The following is a 21,170-nucleotide window of genomic DNA, read 5'->3' on the forward strand; positions in this document are numbered from 1 at the left end:
TTAAGTGGTCAGGACACTAGGAAGTTAAAACAATTCACATCGTAGCACTGTGGTGCAATGCATTTCTTTATTTTGTGAGAGTGTTTCCTTGTTTTTATAGTATTTACAGCGTGTAGTCAGTGAATCAAGTATCAAAAACTCCCTACGGTGGTTCTTATAAAGCATCTAAAGGAAAGTCAGCAGCCAGCAGTTTCTAGTTCTCTAAATGCACTTCTGTATTTTGCTTTTAGGGAGAAGCTGTGACGAGGGAAGATCTTTCCTAACTGAAGTCCCAGACTCTCCTGCTGCAGTGGCCTATCAGAATATTGTCCAGAGTAAGTCATCCAAACCCCAGCAGGCATCTCTAAAACAGACACATAAGCTGATAAACTGCCATTACTAACCATTCTGGTAATGCTGCTTTAGTGTGTTACCTAACAGTCTCAAGTACTGGTGTTGACAAACCAAGAATGGCATGCTTTTCCAGGGGTGAAAAGACAGTGTGCACTAAATAGATTAGGAGACACCTGACACTGAAGGAAAACAACTGCAAAGACAGCAGATGTAAAGACATTAAATATTTTTACACTTTGATTGAGCTTAATGATTTCCCCATTCCTTTTATAAAGAACCGGTTTTTTATTGTTTTCAGTGAATCAAGAAACTCATTGGGCATAAGATATTTAATCTTGATTTGAGTGTCAAGAATACCCAAAATAGCTTTCTGAGAACTTCTGTATACAGATCCTTTCTTCCCCTTTTTTGTTCCTTAAAAGGTTAGTTCACCCAAAAATGTTTTACTCACCCTAGAGGCATCCTAGGTGTATATGACTTTCTTCTTTCAGACGAATCTTCAGTCGGAGTTATATTAAAAATTGCCTTTGATCTTTCAAGCTCTATCTTTGCAGTCAGCTGGTGTTGCAGTGCTTCAGTCCAAAAGAAGTTAAATAAAAAGCACCCATCCATTAAAAAAAAAAGTGTCTTACACGGCTCTGAGGGGGTGAACAAAGGCCTCCTGTAGCGAATCGATGTGTTTTTGTAAGAAAAATATCCATATTCAAAATGTAATAATCAATTTAATCTAGCTTGCGTTCACTGTTGTAAACGAACAGAATTGACGCACCCTGGAAACGCAGCGGAGAGATCAAAACAAAACAACGGTGACTAATTAGAAGTACAAAACGATGATTTGTAAAGAAGAATGTGGGAGGATTTTGATATAAGCCAAGAGGAGACGGGTTTTCCTTTGCTAGAGTAAGGAAACTTGCTTGCTTTGATCCTGTGAACAAACGTTGGTTGGTTTTCTTACAAAAATGCATCAATTTGCTACAGGAGGACTTTGTTCACCCCCCCCCCCCCGAGCCATGTGAGACACTTTTTGTTATGGATGGGCGCTTTTTATTTAACTTCTTTTGGACTGAAGCACTGCAACACCAGCTGACTGCAATGATAGAGCTTGAAAGATCAAAGATAATTTTCAATATAACTCCGACTGAAGATTCGTCTGAAAGAAGAAAGTCATATACACCTAGGATGCCTCTGGGGTGAGTAAAACAGCCTAATTTTCATTTTTGGGTGAACTAACCCTTTAAAGACATTGGATATTGGCACTTGGTATATTTCTCTTTATTCATACACACTGATCTGCCACTAGGTGTATTTGCTTGTTTAATGACATCTTTAGATCATGTGGTATAAACTCAATTCATTCATATAGCTGCTTCAAGGAGTAAGGAACTGAGAAATAAAAATTTCCTATTTATAAATAAACATCAGAACTTCAGAACTGCAAGGTTCAGAACTTAAAGCTTTCTCATTAGTCTAAAAATAGCTTATGTTGAAGGCAGTCTGTCAAATGACAGTTTGTGGAATGTACCACTTTATGACGTAATGGTGAATATTTTTAAGAATAAGAATAAGAGTATATTTGTTGAATATTGGTTCAATGTTGAACTCAAATGCAGCAACATAAAATTTGTGGAAAAAAGGGGCAGTTTATTTTTGTGCTGATGTAAAAGTATTAAATATCACTTTTCATGCTAGGTTAATTGTTAATAAAATTATGTGTAGCCAGGTTTTGTAAATTTTGTCCTTTTGCTGGGTGACCAGGTACTATTAGTAACTATAGTGGTATGAGGAAAATCCTGCTAGATGTGTGCTGAAGTACTTGCAGATTTCTTCACAGACATATTTAACACATCCTTCAACCAAGCCACTAAGTGTGTATCTCATAAGAGAACAATTGTTGAAATATAGACAAAATACTACACTACTGGTCAAAAGTTCTGGAATTTAATTGTTTTTAATTTCTTAATAATTGTACTAAAGATGCATTAATTTTCTATTGTGATTACTTTTTGTTTTTTAATAATTTTTATTTTCTTAGTTTTTATTATGATTTATAATTTAATTTTTATTATTTTATATTTTTTTAATTTTATTTTATTCTTGTTTTGTACAGTATAAATTGTCACATGATCTTCAGAAAGCATTCTAATATGCTGATTTATAATGAATGCTGGAAACTGTTGTGCTGCTTAATATTTTTTTGGAACCTGTGATACATTTTTTTTCATGATTCTTTGATGAATAAAAAGTTAAAAAGAAGAGCATTTAAAAAAAAAAAGAAAGAAAACTTTTCTAACAATATACACTACCTTTCAAAGGTTTGGGGTCAGTAAATTTTATTCATTCTTTTTTTGAAAGAAATTAAATGTGTTAAATTGTTAAGAAGTGATAGCAAAGATTTATATTGTTAGAAAAGATTTATATTTTGAATAAATGCTGTTCTTTTTAACTTTTTATTCATCAAAGAATCCTGAAAAAAGTATTGCAGTTTCCAAAAAAATATTTGGAAGCACAACTATTGCCAACATTGATAAAAGGATCATGTGACACTTTATACTGGAGTAATGGCTGATGGAAATTCAGCTTTGCATCACAGAAATATTTTAAAGTATATTAAATTATTATATATAAAGTATATTAATTATTTTATATTGTAATAACATTTTGCAAGATTACTTTTTTTCTGTATTTTTGATCAAATAAATGCAGCCTTGATGAGCAGAAGAGACTTCTTTTGAATGGAAGTGTATGTTCACAATAATCTAATCTTGAGGAAATAATGCGTAGCTTGTAAGAATCCAAACCCCCCACACCCCCCTTATTTTAATTGGAAGCAGATTACAGAAGTGAGTATTCGGTAGAATCCGGATATCTTGTTATTTTGACTCAATGTCGTCACACAAAATGGAGTGTGGCCTTCACTTGTGCTGACAATAACAAAAATATTTTCCTTTTTTTTCACAGAAATCAGAGATTACTGTTCTTCCCACTCTACACCAGATGATCCTTGTTGATGCAGAAATGTACATCACATCTTTGTCCAGCCAGCTGGGATGTCCTATGAATTCAGACAGCAGTCATGTGATTAATCAGTCACAAAAGAAAGGTCATTATGAATTGTGCACTCCTGTTCACCTTTATAAACTCAATTACAGAGCCAATGGAAAATATTATCTGAATTCCTGGGTTCCCTTCAAATCACAGATTTTGAAAATATATGGTTTTTTTTAGATTCGAAAAATAGTTTGTTATAATACATCAAAAATGATTTCATGTTGTCCGTTAGAAGTACAGATCACAAGACACAATCCAATCCAAGAATCCAAATTTGTAAATTGTAAACTGAAACCAAAATATAATTATTACTATAATGACAATGGGCATGTTTCAGCAGGCCAGGAGAAATAGTTTATTATCAGAAAAGGTGATGTGTGCCATATAGTGGCTTTCTCTGTCAATGAGATGTAATGGTTATATAATGTTTAATTTTGCTAATAAATTTCTTAAGATAACAATTAAATAAATCTCTGTTTTTTTTTTTTTATGTTTTTTGATAAATAACAAGCAAAAACACCTGTTTCATATGTTACACATATACACTTGAACCTCTTTTGCATTGTTCCTTGGTATATTGTAGGTCAAACCAACGAATACTTCATCCTTTCTGATATACTTAAGAGTATTTATATGATTCTTCATAAAATATTCAAATTGTTACCGTAAGCACTTTATCTAAATTTCAGGGGATTTCCACTTTCAGTTTATGAAGGCGTTTGTCTGCCAGAGCAGAGTCATTGTGAGGTTTTCAGGGGTCTTTATACAGGATCAGAAATGATTTTGAACTGAATCCAAACGCAAAGGCTGCTGCCTTAAGAACAATGTGGTAGTGTTTTGTTTTGTTTTGTTTTGATTTGGCTGCAGAACTTACTTTCACTATTAGACGAGTCACTGGCACAGTTCACCTCAAAGCATCGGCCACGCTTTACCTCACAGCTGCCATTTTGGGCAAATTAATTGACATTTATAAATTAAATTCTCTTTTCAGCTGCTCCATCGCCTGCATGTTTCAATAACTTCAGAACTGCATACTCAGTAGACAGTTGTTATGCAAATGTTGTATTCGGCTGTGTCTTGGTGTCTTCCTACCTCCATATACTGCTTGCAAAATCAATGTTTTTCTTTTTTCAGATGTATGTCAAAATATACATTTAATTTGTGAAGAGTAGAACACACTGTGCTCATTCATTTATGGTAGTATACTAGTGGTAGGGGTTGGGATCTGTTAATGGCATGTGTGTGTATATATATATGTAATCTCTTCCATATTATTTCCTAGTAACAAAGGAGAAGTGAGATGGAGATGTGGTCTCTTGATTTGTCCATGCACAGCACATTAGCGCCATTAGTTTTCTTCTGGAAAATTACATGTGAAACTGTCCTCACCTGACCTGGGTAAAACTGGTTGTCCTTAATCACAGTGTAGTATTAAACAGACAAATGGAGTCTGTAGAGGGGACTTTTTTATCCAGGAACAAAAGCACAGATAATTGGCTTTGGTGTGACAAGGAGGAAATGAAGCATTGAAATGAGCTGGTCTCGCGGCTACTGTCCAGTCATGGTTCCATTTGAGGAGGTATTGTTTCAGGTGAGAAAAGCTTTACAGGTCAGCCCTATCCTACTGCACGAGCTTCTCAGAGAGCTGCACGAGGCCAACGTCTTCTCTACCCAGTATTACCAGTCTCTCTTCAAGGATGGGAAAATTGGAGAGCAGCGTTTATGTGAAGTCTTTTGTAACGATGGAGAAGATCTGGCGAGAAGACTCTCTTTGCCTATCTGGCAAAACTGGGACATCAGCCAAAGCATCTTGGATTTGGCACTCTCCAAAGAGGAAGATTTGGTTCCTTCTGGTGAGTTAAATATCTTTATTTACTTTAAATATCTTTTATTTATTCTTTGTCTACTTACGGAGTATGTATAATATTTTACACTAACTTATTATAAGTTTTAGTGGCATTTATTGTTCTGTCAATCTGTGGATGCTTTTCATTCCACAATATTTTCTTTATAGTGGAAAAAGGTTCTTTAGACGGTTAAAATGTTCTTAACACTAAGAAAACCCGTTTTAAGAACTGTTCACTGAAAGGTACTTTGCAGAACCAAAAATAGTTCCTCCATGGCATCGCCGCAAAAAGCCACTTTTGGAAACGTCATTTTTGGCAAGGAGGAAAGAGACTAATTTCATTATATTTATATGTTAAGTATCAAATAAAATTTCAGTTGGCCATGGAGTGAATAAGTAATGATAATAATAATAATAAAAAAAGTGGTTACGTGACAATGTAAGACAATGTTATTGAGAAATACATGAACATTTAGCTTTTCAGACAACAATATGAGCATAAATTAGTTGTTTGTATTAAATCAAACATATTACTAATGCATTTTAGTCTTATTTTGCTGCACATTAGTCACTGCTCATCCTGAAGTGTTTGACACAGTTTTATAAATGAAGAATTTGCCATCATTCACTCCAAAAAAAAAAAAAAATCTGTAAAAATGGTCGGCGCCGATAGCCTCGTGTTTAGCGTGCTGTCATACAGCGCAACTTCGCTAGTGGCGACCCGAGTTCGAATCCCGTCTCATGGTCCTTCTCTGATCACGCTCCCCTCTCTCTCCACTCAATGATTTCCTGTCTGCTCTCTACTGTCCTGTCCCAATTAAGGCATAAAAAAGGCCAAAAATAAAACTTTAATAAAAGAGCACAGTGTACTGTATTAATATGAAGGAATTTTCCATTTTGATTTTTTTTAATAGGTGTTTTTCCTGTATTTTGAATTTTGCACTGCATTGTGTTGTTCTTTAGCATTAACAGAAATGTTAATGTGTATTTTTCATGTGTATTATATTATGAAGTGTAAATATGCTCATCGTCTGCCATTTAAAATTTACTTTATGTTTTTAGTATTAAAATGCAGATCACTTTCTCATGTGCATTTTTTCAGTCACAGACAGATGCACATTATTCACAGTGTTCATCCTCACAAACAGTTTGTCAGAACACTGCCCACAGAAACAGTGCACAATAGTTTCATTGACCAAGGCGTGACCCATCTTACCCCAGTCTCAGCACAGATTCCCAACTTCAGTGCCAGTTCTGCCAATGTAAAGACTATATAAAATGCATCAAATGTCTTGCAGTATGAGAACTTGAGGATAATAATGCTTGATTAATTTCTATGAATAATAATTCAGTTAAAGAAATAGTTCAATCAAAAATGAAAATTTGTTCAAATGTATTCATTCTTAGGCCATCCGAGATGTAGATGGGTTTGCTTCTTCACTGATTTAGTGTTATGCTCATCAAAGGATCCTCTGCAGTGAATGGGTGCCGTCAGATCAATGGATCAAATAACTGATAAAAACATCAAGTAATCCATGTGACTTGAGTCCATCAATGAACGTCCTGTGAAGTGAAAAGCTGTGTGTTTGTAAGAAACAGATTCATCAAGGAGTTTAACTTTAAACCGTCGCTTTTGGCCAAAATACCAGTCCAGAATCATAATAACACTTCCTCCAGTGAAAGGTTCCTCCTTTAGTCCTCTCATCAAAATCCACCTTCATATTTGTTTAGGACTTTTTTGAACTTTTATTGTGTAATCTGTGCATATTTCTCTCCTGATTCAGATGAGATGGCTTTTTCACTGGAGAGGCAATGTTATTAATAGAGGACTCATTTTTAGCCAGTAGCAATGTTTGTTAGTAAAAAACATCTTAATGATGGATTTGCATATTAAGGACAGGCAGCTTTTGGCTTCATTTAAGTACCCTCTTTTAACCCTTTGCACAAAGAATGACATTTCTACAACAAGAGAGTGTGAAATATAACATTTAAAACAACACTGCAAACTCAAATATAGGTAAATACTGTCCACATTTACTTTACCTGCTTAATATTGCTGTGTTGCAGCTCACAAACCACATGTCCGTAACACTGCCTGACAGAACACACCTGTAATTAGATCTCTCACAGACACTAGAGTTGCTTTCTAAGCACGCTGTGTTAGTTTCTGAAGTTTCTTTTTTTCTTTCGGTGGGGATTGCTGATCAAAATGCAAGTGGACACTGAACGATGTCAGGGTGAAACCCAAAAGGTGCCACTAAAACTTCTGATGGTAGACGCCCTTCTTCTGTAGAACAACTGACTTGACTGTGAGATATTCTGTGGTAAATTAGGGTAAATGTGATGTCACCAGCAAGCCAGGCCAGTTAGCAAGACAGTTTATGGTTTGGGCAATGATAATAAAAATCTTAAAATAAACAAAGTATGTGTCATACCAGTCTGTTGATACTTGCACAATATTCTTGTTTCTCTTTAGGAGGAGGCAGGGTGGCATCAGATGTTTGGGGGGTTTTTTGTTTTTGTTTTTTGGAGCTAACTTGTGTAAATGACTTATTTTAGGATTTGCAAAGAGTTTTATTTTCGCTTCTTTCTTTCTTTCTGGCTGGTTGATTTTGGAAAGTCAAATAATAATTTACATTATGAAAGCATAAATGTGTGTATTATATAACACCAGTCTGTTAAAAAGAAAGGGCACAGTAGAAAATGGAAAATACCCGCGACTCCTAGGTAGGGCATTTCCGCATAGGAGTGCCAAGCTCCTAAATAAAATTCGGGTCAACATAATTTTATTTTATTTTATTTCCAGCTTCTTTAAAAAAAAAAAAAAAAAACTATATATTTTAGAGTTCCTTACTGTTAGATTATATCAGGGGTCGGCCTTTTAGACATGACGTGCCATTTTTTTTCTTTTTTTTTTTTTCTTCTGGTTAACCCCCCATGCACACCACCCCCCCCCCCCCCACAACCTACCCTTAATCTTTTCAAAAGTTAAGTTTCTTGAATAACAGATAAACAGTGTAAACATCACTGTGTGTGTGTGTGTGTGTGTGTTTGTGCGTGCGTGCGTGCGTGTTTGTGTGTGTGAGAGACAAGGCCAATGCATTAAAACCTTCAGTTAAATCACCGTTCTATATTAATTAATCTGCTTTAATTGATGCGCGTACACACACACACACAGCGCTCGCACACACACAGCGCTCGCACACAGAGATCTGAGACCGCGCTGTGCAAAAAGTAACATTCAGAAGCTCATAAACTTGTTTTCAGGCCGCTACGCGACTTTTATTAATCGATACTGAATCGCTACATTATATTTCTCAGCAAGGAGGGGGGGTAAAATCGCTGTTTTTAAGTGACTTAACTCATTGTTTGTAGGGAGAGACAATTTACACATCTCTCTCTCTCTCTCAAAATGGCCATATTTGAGAAAAAATAAATAATTCTAGTCGTTTGCATCACTGGATATAGCTGTCGGTAACATTTCTATCGTAAACGTATCGTTAAAAGTTGACTAATATTGAATGATTTGCAGCTTTATCTTACTTCGCCCTCTTTAAAGTTGAACTGAGGCTTCGCGCTCTGTGAGCAGTAAACCCCGCCTACTTTGATTTGATTGGCCACCTCAGTCATCTTGATATTGAGCGCTGTTAGAGAACTGAGGCTTCGCGCTCTGTGAGCAGTTTATGACCTCTGTGGGTGTTTTCAAACTGCTGGGGTGTTTCTAAATCATGCAATCAAAAGGATCCCCTTTACCTAAAACCCACCCCTAAACACTACCACATCACTATGACGTCAGTCAATCAGGTATCATGGTCTAAAAAACACCCTGATCTGGTAACTCCCATTACTTTCCTGCAGAGACCTATACTTGATTGAGCGCTGTTAGACCGATCTGAAGCGCCAGTATGTGCAGAGGTCGCGCGCGTCCTTAGACTAGCGCAAGTTAATTCTCACACTTTAATAGTATTTATAGCTCCTAACAGGCTGTGTGACTATGATAAGCTATTACCTCAAAATGTACGTCAGTATGCAGTTTTCCCTAATGCTTATGTGCCAGCGCTTATCCCTCTGCGTGCCGCAGGTTGCCGACCCCTGGATTATATAATATAATGTAGGCTACTGACATTAAGTCATCATGACCCTCTATTTCACCAAGAGTTAATCACATGGCGATTCAGTAAACATTAACTTTTTTTTCTTTATAATAATTTACTATAAAAATACATATATTGTCTTTTTAAAATAATTTAAAATACTTTATATTAGCTGCCAGCATTTGAATAAGACAAGAGCAGGAAAAAAAGAGATAATAATACAAATAAATAAACAATTCTAATAATATAGCCTATGTAATGTGTCAGTTCATTATCTCCATCATCTCAAAAATATGCAAAATTATCCACACGACACAGGATGCATGTCCTTTGTGAGAGATCAGATTTGCTAAACGACCGAGGCTGACAGAGTTTGGTTTTTGCCGTGCCAAACCAACTCCCTTCACATACTGAAAGTAAAAGTAAGCGGTGAAGTGTAACTAGTTTTGGTGTTTGCCAGACAGACAGAATGCCTGAACCTGCCTGATCTGAGGACGCGTCGAGCGCTTATTACAGGATAAAACTTTTTATGCTTTAATGTAGCCTAATGGATTAATAATTCTTCAGTAAACATGGAATATCAATGTGAAACAGGTAATGTACAAAGAAGTTTTAATTTATTAGACCGTTTTATATTTGTAATGCGTTTTGCGTCATAATAGCTGCAACTTATTTTACTTTGATGGTGCATAAAACCAGGCATTTATATAAAATGTCCAAAAGAACATTATAATTGAATAGTCAGATAATTGTTTGTATATCAGAAACGGGATTTATATATATATATATATATATTGTATTTTATGTAAAATGTCCAAAAGAACATTATAATTGAAACGGGATTTATATATATATATATATATATTTCCTCACAGCAAGGGAGCGCGCGCTTCACAGCATCTTGCGCGTCCCCGCTATAAGCGGTTACTAACAACACTATTTGTTTTCACTTTTATGCCTCGAATAAAACATTATTTAATGTCATGTGTCACTTTGTTAAAACAGATGCCGAATGGCAAGATATTGCCCCAGACTTAATGTCTGAACTCTTACCTGGTGAGTAATAGATGCACAGTACTACTTTGTAAACAAACGTAGCTCTGTATTTGGCACTTGAGTTTTCAACTGGAAGATTTACCTTCTGTTCCTATTTTTCACAGATAATATCATCTCAAAATATCTCGAGTCACCCGAGTCTATTGAAGATGATTTCGGTCAGTTTCACTCATTTTTTCCTATTTATTGCTTTATTTAATGTGTTAAAGTCATGAAGGCTATAAATGATTTTCTTATGTCTTGGCAGATCCCACCGTCCTTGATAACTTTCCAGGTAAGACTGTAAATTAATATATAATAATATTATTAATAAATATTCAATAGAATCACACTTGAATCCCATATGACATTAACATTTTTGAAGATAAAGGGGAACCAGTGACTGTTTGATAATGCATTTGCATATTTTTTCATGCGTATTTCACCTCCTAAATTACTACACTACTTGTGGAGTCACAATTCTATAATAATACAATTTACTCAGGTCCATGACTTTTTTTTTTTGGTATGACATTAAAATTCATTTTAGAATAGGTAATTGTACATAAGTAGGTTAAGCAAAACAAAATGTGATTATTTCAGAGAACTTTTTAGGCAGACATTATGGTACAGTACAAATATTTTGAGCTTCCCTTATTCTATCCCTTATTTTCTTAGAAAGAATCACAATTGTCCCTTATTTTCCATTTCTGAAGTTAACTGGCAGCCCTAATGATGACGTAATTATCTTTTAACTCCCCTGACAGAGGAACCTTGCTAAAAAAACATCAGTTGTTGAAAATATGTGAGCAAAAATACAATGAATTACAAGGATGTAGGGAACAGTTCACTATTGCAGATGTAGGTCTATATACTGAGGTTTTAATTACATTACTTTAATAGGCCTATAGTCATTCGTGAACTAAAGTGTGCTGGTCTAAGGCATGAAACTCAAGGGATGAAAATGAGTCCCACTATGACTCTGAGTCTTTCATGTCTGCTTTGCAAACAACAGGTGACATAAGTACAACCTGCATGCCAATACCAGAAGATGCTACTTTCCTAGATGGAGTGCCAGCCAAAAAGCCAAAAGGTAATGCTATTTTCTCTTAGATGTTCTCTAATAAAAGATCTGCATTGAATTCAGTAAGTAACAGGAGTGTTTTCTATCTGTCAATAGTTGTACACAAACGCCGCAGAAAACGAGGTAATTCAACTGCTAATAGAAAAGGTAATAGAACTGTCTACTTATTTAAAAAAAAAAGGAACAAAGCATATATTTGTGATAACGCAGTTTAATAAACCAAAAGTAAAATGAATTGCCTAATGTATTGCAGCAACAGTGTGCCCTGAAAGTCCCTCAAACGGAAGTACGCCCACCATTGCCCCTGAGAGTAGTTTCCATCTGAGCCCAACCCCATTCCAGCATGTATTGCGTATTCCTTTCAGCCCCCCTCTTCTGCCCCCTAGTGGTGAGTAGCTGTTTCCATACTGTATTTCAAGGAACTATGCCTTGGCTTGACCTTTGACTATGAGTCTTTAAATATCTCAGGAGGTTCACCACTACAAATCATCCAGACAATCGGCCCTTATACGCCGCCTCTATTCGGCACTGTGGTTCCAACAGGGCCTACATACGTGATTGGTGAGTAAACTGTAAAAGTATCATTAAACAGCTGCATGCGCCTGCATGTTCTTTTAATGTTATGCACTGTATCTCTAATTTCACATTTAATATCTGCAGTGTCACCCCAGTGTGTGAGTCCGGGAGCTCAGATATTTCCTCTTTCACCTGGTAAGATAAAAATAGATCATGACTAGTTATGCTTTTAGTGTTAGCAGTATTGTGGTGTGTGTTAACTGAAATCTTCATCTTCCAGCCACTGGCACAGTTGCCCCGCCAGAACTCACTGGTTCTGTACTTCCTGTTGGCTCATCCTCAGACAGCGCATGCCAGGGTTCGCCAACAGTAGACACACTCTCCCCTACAAAAGGTGAACTCAGGGTTTGATGACAGCAAATATGTGTCTGTGGTAGGTTTTAACCAAGTGTATATATCTATTAAAGATACAAGGTCTACAAACAATAGAATCAATTTTTTTAGTGCCTCTATTATTAAAGTATGTTTTTTTGCGGCACTAGTGTCATCAGACGGAATAGTAACAATATGGCAGATTTGTACAGAGCCCCTAAGGAGACAAAAATATGAGATGGGGGAAGTTATATTCAGGATCAGTTTCAATGCTTTTGTGTTAAAAAACTATATTTCAGTGCTTTTGTGAGCGAACGCAAAGTTTCTCAGGGGAAATGCAAAGGTTTTACGAGCGAACAATACAATCCAAAAACTTTGAAACATAATTTTTCCTCCCATCTCTCTCTCTTTTTTTACCATCAGAATGTCCATAGATATGCACTTTTGGGGCAAATTATTCTATAAATGGATTACTTCTGAAACAGAAAAAGAAAAAACAAATACACATATCACCATATAACCATCCTTACAAAGGATTACACACATCCAAACAGGATTGTGCAAGACTAATTATTTTGCTTTGAACACTTTTAGAGTAGAGGTTGTTAAAAACGGGTTTTTAAATGGCCAATGTGGGTATCTAGAAAGAAAGCGGGTCAATATAATGATTATAGATGAGGTCCCCTTATAATGTTATCAAGATTTTTACATCAAAAAACATTATAATTTAGGAGTAATAGGCTATTTTCTGTTCTGGATTCAGAAGTAAACACCCACTGATATGATTGGCTAACAGTTGTGTATGTTTGACAGCCTACATCCTTCACAGATGGACGCTGCTGTGATTTAGGTCAAAACTTGTGTGTTGCGGCATTACTGTTGGATCCAATATAGTTGGCACAGAATCACCTTTTAGTTTCAGTCTTTCTGAAAATCCTGCATCAGATTATGCCTTGTTTGTAAACGAATTTGCGGTAAAATGAAGTGAACAAAAGACATAGGTGTAACAAAAATATGTTGTGTGAGTGCGTGAGGCACCAGTGCGATCACTGCATTGTTTTCCCAACTCTTCTATGCTCATACCAATGCTGGTTGGTCATACAGATAGAAGCAAGTCATCGTTCAAAACTGTAGCTTTTGAAAAAATAAAGAAAACTGTAAAGCTTTTATTTGTTTTATTTGTTTATCTGTTAAGATATTATTATCATTATTATAGGCAAAGGAAATGTAAAAAAAAAATGGTATTAACTGGTACTTTTTGGTAGGAAAAAAAAAATCAGTTGTATTAAATTTCAGATTATAGTGAATCTACCTCAGAAGGTCTGGTATTTACATTTAAGTCCAGCTACATTTTCATATTTTAATCCTATCTTGCTTTCAGAGTTGCTGGATATTGTCTCCAGTTTAAGATCTAGCACTTGCTCTCTTCATGTTATTTCAGCTATATTGCATAAGGAAGTGTCTGACTCTGCACCTAATATTGTCTCTGATATCAATAGTTCTCTACAAACAAGTTCTGTTCCATCCTGTTTTAAACACATGGTGGTTCATCCAATGCTTTAAAAAGCAAATCTGGATCCATCTGACCTTAACAATTATAGACCCTTTTCATATTTGCCATTTTTATCAAAAGTATTGGAGAAGGCCATTTTAAATCAGTCGCTCGTTGATTTTATTTGCCTTATCCTATCCACTACATTTAGGAATCTCTGAAGATTGCAGATTACACCTAATTATACATGCTGATAAAACCTGGGTCAAAGTCCTTATCTGATTTGCTCGCTTTTGTAAATAACACCAAAAGTTGGGTGGGTGATCATTTCCTTCTTCTTTTTTTTTTTTTGTATGACTGCCATCTTTTTATTTTTTGTTTTTTGTTTTTTTTCACTGTGAAGCACCTTGGTCTGCATTTACATTGTTTTAAGGTGCTATATAAATAAAGATGACCTTGACCTTCAGATTCAGTTATATGATCTTAATATAACAGCCACATTAGTGACTTTTTAGGCCAATATTTTGTTTTATTTTATTGTTATTGTTACTTTATTAGAAACATTGTATTTTTAAACAAAAAACAATTGAGTGAACAGAAATTCAAATGTTTATCTGTGTAGAAGGTTTGTCACTTTATTTTAAGGTCCAATTTTCACTATATTCTAACTATTAACTACTTGTCTCCTCAGTAAAATCTAAGTTGTTAAGTTTTGTTATAGGGTAGGATTAAGAGATCTAAAATAAGGTCATGCAGAGTAAGATATTAATATGTGCTTTATGAGTACTAATAAACAGCCAATATGGTAGTACTATGGTTGCTAGTTAATAGTGAGAATTGGTCTCTAAACTAAAGTGTTACCAGTTGTTTTAAACAAAATGTGAATGATCTATTGACTGTAGGTGTCTATTTATTTCAGACATGACACAAGTTAGCAATTTACCAGCTAATTGAGCATGATCTCAAAAGGCCTATTAGCCTAATAATTAACCACATGACTAGTATATCAGTTATTCTTATACAGGGCCGGAGTGGGACTCATTTTCAGCCCTGGAGCCTTAGACACTTTAGTTCACGACTGACTATAGGCCTATTAAAGTAATTTAATTAAAACCTCAGTATATAGACCTACGTTTGCAGTAGTGAACTGTTCCCTACATCCTTGTAATTCATTGAATTTTTGCTCTCATATCTTCAACAACTGATGTTTTTTTAGCAAGGTGCCTCTGTCGGGGGAGTCAAAAGATAATTATGTCATCATTAGGGCTGCCAATTAACTTTAGAAATGGGAAATAAGGGACAATTGTGATTCTTTCTAAGAAAATAAGGGACAGAATAAGGGAAGCTCAAAATATTTGTACTGTACCATAATGTCTGCCTAAAAAGTTCTCGGAAATAATCACATTTGTTTTGCTTAACCTACTTATGTACAATTACCTATTCTAAAAAATAACTGCACAAGTAGTGTAGTAATTTAGGAGGTGAAAATACTGTGAAATTACATACATACAAATGGTTATGAAATCTGAAACCATAACAACTGAATGTCTATGAAACATCAGTCAATGAAGCATTTTTTTTTTAAACAACGGCACTTAAATTTATGACCTAAATATTGCAACCATATAGCCTATGAATGAAAGAAAATGCGTATTTTTCAATTAAAGTAAACTTAGAGAGTGGGCTTCTTCTTGTCCTTGGATTTGTACTTGGGTCCAGCTTTACGAATACACTAGAAGTTCATTTTTAGTCTATTTTTTCTCTGTTCAACAGTTATTACTTACAATAAAAGGTTTTCCTGCCTTGCTGGATGTTGGGCTAATGATCTATAAGTTGTTTGCATTCACCCAAACTGATTTGGCAAAATCAAAACGCAGATGGTGGAAGGGAATTGCTGTAAGTCCCGCTTGCTGTGAAGCGGAAACAGCCGGCAGAGAATTTCACTTGCAAATACGAGACAAACTGCGTTCCATAAACTATAGCTTTCATACGGGACGCTTGTTTGATGCCTTAAATATGGGACAATTCCGTATATTATACAGAACGACTGGCAATCCTGCAAGTGGGGCTGTGAGAAAATAATAAATAAAAAGAGTTGGGCTGCTGTGAGTGGATGCTTAGGACAGCATATCTCAACCCCAGTGGCATGACAACAAGTGTTATATTATTAAATTTGTATGGTAGTGCTCTGCATATACTAACAATTGTGAAAAGGAGCATATAGTCACAGAATGACTGCTTGTTTGTTTTGCAAATTACAGACCTACAAAAACACAATGATTCCACATCTCCAAAAGCAGAAAAGAAAATCCGCCCGGAAGCACCAGGTAAGAAACCAATTTAAACATTGTGTAAGCTTAAATTACTTTATTAGACCGTGTGAAACATGATAAATGTTTGTTTTACAGAATGTGTTAAGGACTACATACATCACACACAGTCCTACATGAGAGATGTCTGCTGCTCAATGCGTGGGGGAATGGGAATGGAATCACACTACGTGGACGCACATCTGGTCCAGAGAAAACTCCTTATCAAATCCGGCAAGAATGCAAACAAGTGTCTGGAGAAAGAACTGGTCGTCCTTAGTGATTCAGAGCGAAAGAAAGCAAAGCTGGACAGAAGCCAGTTGTTTCATAACAGTGATTCCAAACCAAAACAGTCATTCGCTCTCCTTGGAAAAGCCGGAGCGGGGAAAACCACGTTCATTCAGCGTTTATGCTTGGACTGGGCGAGCGGCAGCCTGCCTCAATTTCAGTTTGTTTTTTTGTTGAACTGTAAAATTTTAGACCTCACACAATCTAACTGCAGCTTGAAAGGTTTACTGTTGGATTTGTCTATGTCTCCTCGCTGCGAGGACTCAGACTCTGTGTTCAAACACATTCTGTCCTGCCCTGATGAAGTTCTCATTATCTTCGACAGCTTTGATCACATTAAAGACTTTGAAGGGCTTCTCCAGTCCCCTGCTAAATCACACACAAACACTAAATACACAATCAAACAGCTATTTTCTGGTTTGTTCCAAAAGGAAATCCTCTCAGGCTGCACGCTTCTCATCGCCACAAGGCCGAAAGACGTTTTAAATCAGGTGCTGCGAAAAATGGACAGCCTTTTGGAGCTTTGTGGCTTCTCTCCTGAGGACATTGAGTTGTATACGTCAAAATATTTCGGGGATAACACTTCCCTCCAAGAAAGTGCACTAAAACAGATTAAGAATGACAGATACATATTCAGTTTATGCTCCAACCCGCTGCTTTGTTGGACTACCTGCTTCCTGCTCGAGCACCAAGAGAGCGGCAATGATTTGCCTTCAACCCTCACGGATTTGTACCAAAGAGCGACCTCAAAGCACCTGCAACTAGCTAGCCTTGAAAATAGCTCATTGTGTAAAAACAGAAAACTGCTGGACATCCCACAATTGTGCAAAATGGCATGGGAGGGATTCAAGAATCATGATACACATGTAAACCCTGCCAGTTCTACAGAGCTGCTGGACTGCGCTCTTAAAAGTGGCATACTTACATCCTTCAAAACATCTGAGTGTCAGAAAAACCACTTTGCAGACCTTTTCACTCAGAACCTCCTGAGCGCTGTGCATCTGGTACAGTCTAAACAGGTGAACGAAAAAATGGTGGTGGCAAACAGCGTAGTCCATCAGAAGAAACGAAAGGTTCAGGGAGAGTCGCAGGACGTGCTGCAAAGGTTTGTCACGGGCTTGGTCTTCCAGAAGGCCCCTGATGGAGTCAGCATCCTGGACAGCAGTGTCAACATAAAAGCCAAAAGAAAGGCTGTCGAAACCCATCTGGAGAGCATGAAGCCTAATGATTTGCTTCCTGCAAGGTTGCTAGAACTGTTTCATTGTGTTTACGAGACCAGCAGCGCCAAATTTGCCAAACTGCTGTTGAAGAACCTGCCTGACAATCTGTCATTCTATGGGACGCAGCTTTGCCCATCGGACGTGTACGTGATATGCCACCTCCTTCAGTATGCCAGCACGCTGAAGCGGACCTTCTCCATTAACCTGCAAGATACATGCATTCCCATCAGTGGCCTGAAAGAGCTTGTGGGACTCCAATGTATCAAAGCATTTTGGTGAGAAGCTGTCAAAGTGCATTGCTCAAAGAATAGCTCACTTAAAAATTGTCATCATTTAATCGTCATAACACTGAGTTCATAATAACCTGAATGACTTATATAATTGACTTTTTTCAGTGAAATACAAAAATTGAATTTTTGAAGACTTTTTAAATTCCTGTGCAATTACAGTGTAGGGAAGCTTATGAGCATCAAAAAAGATGTAAAGGCGTCATGAAAGTAGTCTACTGTGTGATGATCAAAACTAAATTTAAATAGTTATTCACTGAGCAAATGATTCATGTGAAAGATTTGACTAATTAACGAACCAGATCAAGTGACTCCAAATAATGGTTAGTTCATAATTCATACATTGATGAATGAATCATTCTTTTGAGCTGTTTATCATCTAATTGATTAGCAGGAAGACTAATCAGATTCATTAGTTCACTACTTTTTTTTTCTTTAACATGGAAATGAAAGCTAAGACGGATGTCAAGACTGTCAGTAAATAATGATGATTCTGGAAAATTGTATTTACAACTTTTATGATAATTTGTGTCCTTTTTTAAAATGAATTGTAATTGCATGGAAATAAGCATGAAAAAAATGACTTCTGCTTTCGTGTTTTACTAACAGAATTGTGGAACTAGCAGAATTTTAATTTTTGAATGAACTATTGCTTTAAGCATAAGATTTTGATTTATATATCATGTTGTTTGTTTACCATATTATTGTTTGTTTTCCCATTAGGGCACATACAGCAGACACCATTGGCTTATGGGAGGACTTGCATCGAAGCAATGATGAACTGAACCTGAAAAGTGCCATTGAGAAATTCACCTTGCACCCATTCAAGGCAACGGAAGGGTATCACATAGAGAGCCTGCCTGTCCTTGTCCAAATTCACAGAGAGAAGAAGCTACCAATGAGGTACACCATCAAATCTGTGTTTGATAGGAAGTCTGATGACTATAAAAATAAAGCTAATATTTATAGCTGACCAATGCCATTCTCATTCATATTCTTCACTTCAAATAGCATAAAATGATGCTGTTGATAAGGAGTATGATTGTACTTTCAGTGAACCTGTGTCTGCACTGGATGAAGGTGTGCCAGCCCTCCGGCATCTTCAGAGACTGGAATTTGAGTAAGGGTCCTGTTTCGATTCTCTCTGTGTCCTTGTATACATTGTGTTGTTTTTATAATAAGTGCTTGTGTTCTGCATTGCAGACTTGGAGTCCAGAATGGTCCTGAACTTTTCCCTAAACTGGTAGAGGCCCTGCCTTCTCTTGAGTCTCTCCAACATCTGGAGTGAGTATTCATTTGTGGATATCATATGGTTTCACAACTATGATTGGATTGAAAAAAAAAAAAAAAAGAATCCTTCAGTGTTTTTAAGATTTAAAAATGTTCTTGATTCTTTGTTTGTCTTTTAGCCTTGAGAAAAACCAAATAGGAGACTCTGGGGCTGAGAAGCTAGCTGGCGTTTTACATTATTTGAAATGTCTGAAATTGCTAAAGTAGGTTTTGAAACATCTATATCCTTAAATATCAAAACTGTGTTTTCCAAAGTAAATTAAACTTGTAAAGGTACAACTGTGTCGCAACTGAACTGTCCAATGTTTCCACCACACAGTCTGTCTCAAAACCTCATTGGAGATGCAGGAGTGGAGAAACTAGCTAAAGCTTTGGCATCAGTCCCTTCTCTACAGAGCCTCAGGTACAGACACCCTCAAAATATATTTACCATCATTAAGTAAAATGTGAATATTGGAAGTGTTTATAAGACCTCACTGTTTTATCAAAATTATTCCACATTCCTCACTTCTAGCCTTTACGGAAATGCAATTGCTGACATTGGAGCTGAACATCTGGCCTTGGCTTTACCAGACATGAATTTTCTGCTGGACCTGAAGTAAGTATTTATTAAAATCATGTTAAATCTTCTTAAAAAGATTTAAATAACAAGATTCATTTTGGGTGAACTAACCCTTTAAGTACATACATTTTCACTTCTATTCTCTTCTAATGCTCATTTAAAAAAAAAAATACAAGTTATTATATAATATTATATTATATCAATGCATTTCTTGTTATTTACTTTCAGCATTGCGTTCAACAAGTTCACAGACCTTGGAGCTAAAAAGCTTGGTGCTGCTCTGAAAAACTGCACAGGAATGAAGTCCTTGGAGTGAGTCTCCTTTTTTATTTTTTTTATTTCGCATCTACTCTCCTTTTGGACATGTAATGTAGTGGTCTGATATGCCAGCACATCAGCTTTTACTTGGATAACTTTTTCTTGTAATTAGGTATCAGATACTAGCATCTCAAGACTGTGTACAACATTTGAGCTAGTTTAAACACAGAAAATAAGAGATCTTGCTACAGTTAGCCAATACAGTTTATCTCCATAATTTGACCACAGTCACCAAGAATATGCGTTGGCCATTTTTGTTCATGCATTTAGTATCATTACATAACTCCTGATATGCAAATTTTCTTGTTTTCCTTTCTTCCTTATTAGGCTGTGGAATGATTGCATTCCATATGGAGTTTTTGAACACCTCCGTCTTCAAGATCCACGGATAAGATCACTTTGACGCACATTATAAAATGGCCACATACTGAATACTGTTACAAGTTTTTTTTTTTGTTGTTTTTACAAAAGCATAATTAACCATAAAATTCAAAAGTTCATCAACATTTGTCAACAAGGACACTAAACTGCTTTAAAATGTGGTTTCACTTTCTCATTGAAATGACTGTACATGTGACCGCTGTTATGACTGACTCGCACTTTCTGACACTTTTGTGGATATACTCTTCCTCAGCACTAAAAATACTTTTTATACTGTATTTTTTTTTATAATAAATACAAGTTCTTTGAGTCTGCTTTTTTGATTGTGACAGTTACAGATGTCAGATACATCAGATGTGTAGTTGCTTATATAATTCATTATAATTTGAATTAAACATTAGTTAATACTGCTGCTTTGATTATCTGTTCAGTTGCAGTTTTCAGGGGCTGGAAAAAATCTGTACAATAAAATGAAATGCATACATACAATGACTTGAATACACCTCTCAGCTTTTCTATGATGAGCATGTTTTAAATTTCTTGATTTATATAGTGTAAATCAAAATTACAGAACAACCTATAATATCCTAAATTTCAAGGCCACTGCTTAGCCCTATTTGAAGTTAGCCTAACAGGAGTAGAAGCATACTTTGAAGATAGATTAAAGGTTTTTGAAGCATATTTCATAAATTAAT

General features: G+C 36.0%; 2 protein-coding genes across 3 annotated transcripts in view; both read left to right on the forward strand.

Annotated features, from left to right (window-relative positions):
- The window catches only part of LOC109102416 (cytosolic Fe-S cluster assembly factor nubp1-like), a 30,423-nt gene extending 26,572 nt beyond the window's left edge, over window positions 1–3,851 (forward strand). Inside the window, exons 10-11 of the mRNA XM_042720409.1 lie at window positions 231–314; window positions 3,292–3,851. Of these exons, the coding sequence (XP_042576343.1) occupies window positions 231–314; window positions 3,292–3,341 (134 nt within the window). The 3' untranslated portion in view covers window positions 3,342–3,851. The remainder of the gene's footprint in view (window positions 1–230; window positions 315–3,291) is intronic.
- A 117-nt stretch (window positions 3,852–3,968) lies between these two features.
- Window positions 3,969–20,784, forward strand: LOC109060257 (MHC class II transactivator-like). 2 transcript variants are annotated; one of them, XM_042720407.1, is made up of 20 exons: window positions 3,969–5,234; window positions 10,327–10,377; window positions 10,482–10,535; window positions 10,625–10,651; window positions 11,372–11,449; window positions 11,537–11,587; window positions 11,694–11,828; window positions 11,909–12,001; window positions 12,101–12,151; window positions 12,237–12,350; window positions 16,082–16,147; window positions 16,229–17,912; window positions 18,648–18,827; window positions 18,979–19,044; window positions 19,128–19,208; window positions 19,334–19,417; window positions 19,534–19,617; window positions 19,729–19,812; window positions 20,005–20,088; window positions 20,422–20,784. In XM_042720407.1, exons 1-20 carry the CDS (start codon window positions 4,913–4,915, stop codon window positions 20,495–20,497), a joined length of 3,465 nt encoding a protein of 1,154 aa, XP_042576341.1. In that variant the 5' UTR covers window positions 3,969–4,912; the 3' UTR covers window positions 20,498–20,784. The 2 variants fall into 2 exon arrangements, with proteins under 2 accessions (XP_042576341.1, XP_018932956.2); XM_019077411.2 differs by lacking the exon at window positions 3,969–5,234 and adding an exon at window positions 9,209–9,915.
- The last annotated feature ends 386 nt before the right edge of the window (window positions 20,785–21,170 follow it).

This window comes from Cyprinus carpio, chromosome B3, assembly GCF_018340385.1.
Source record: "Cyprinus carpio isolate SPL01 chromosome B3, ASM1834038v1, whole genome shotgun sequence".
In the NCBI taxonomy this organism is placed as follows: domain Eukaryota; kingdom Metazoa; phylum Chordata; class Actinopteri; order Cypriniformes; family Cyprinidae; genus Cyprinus; species Cyprinus carpio.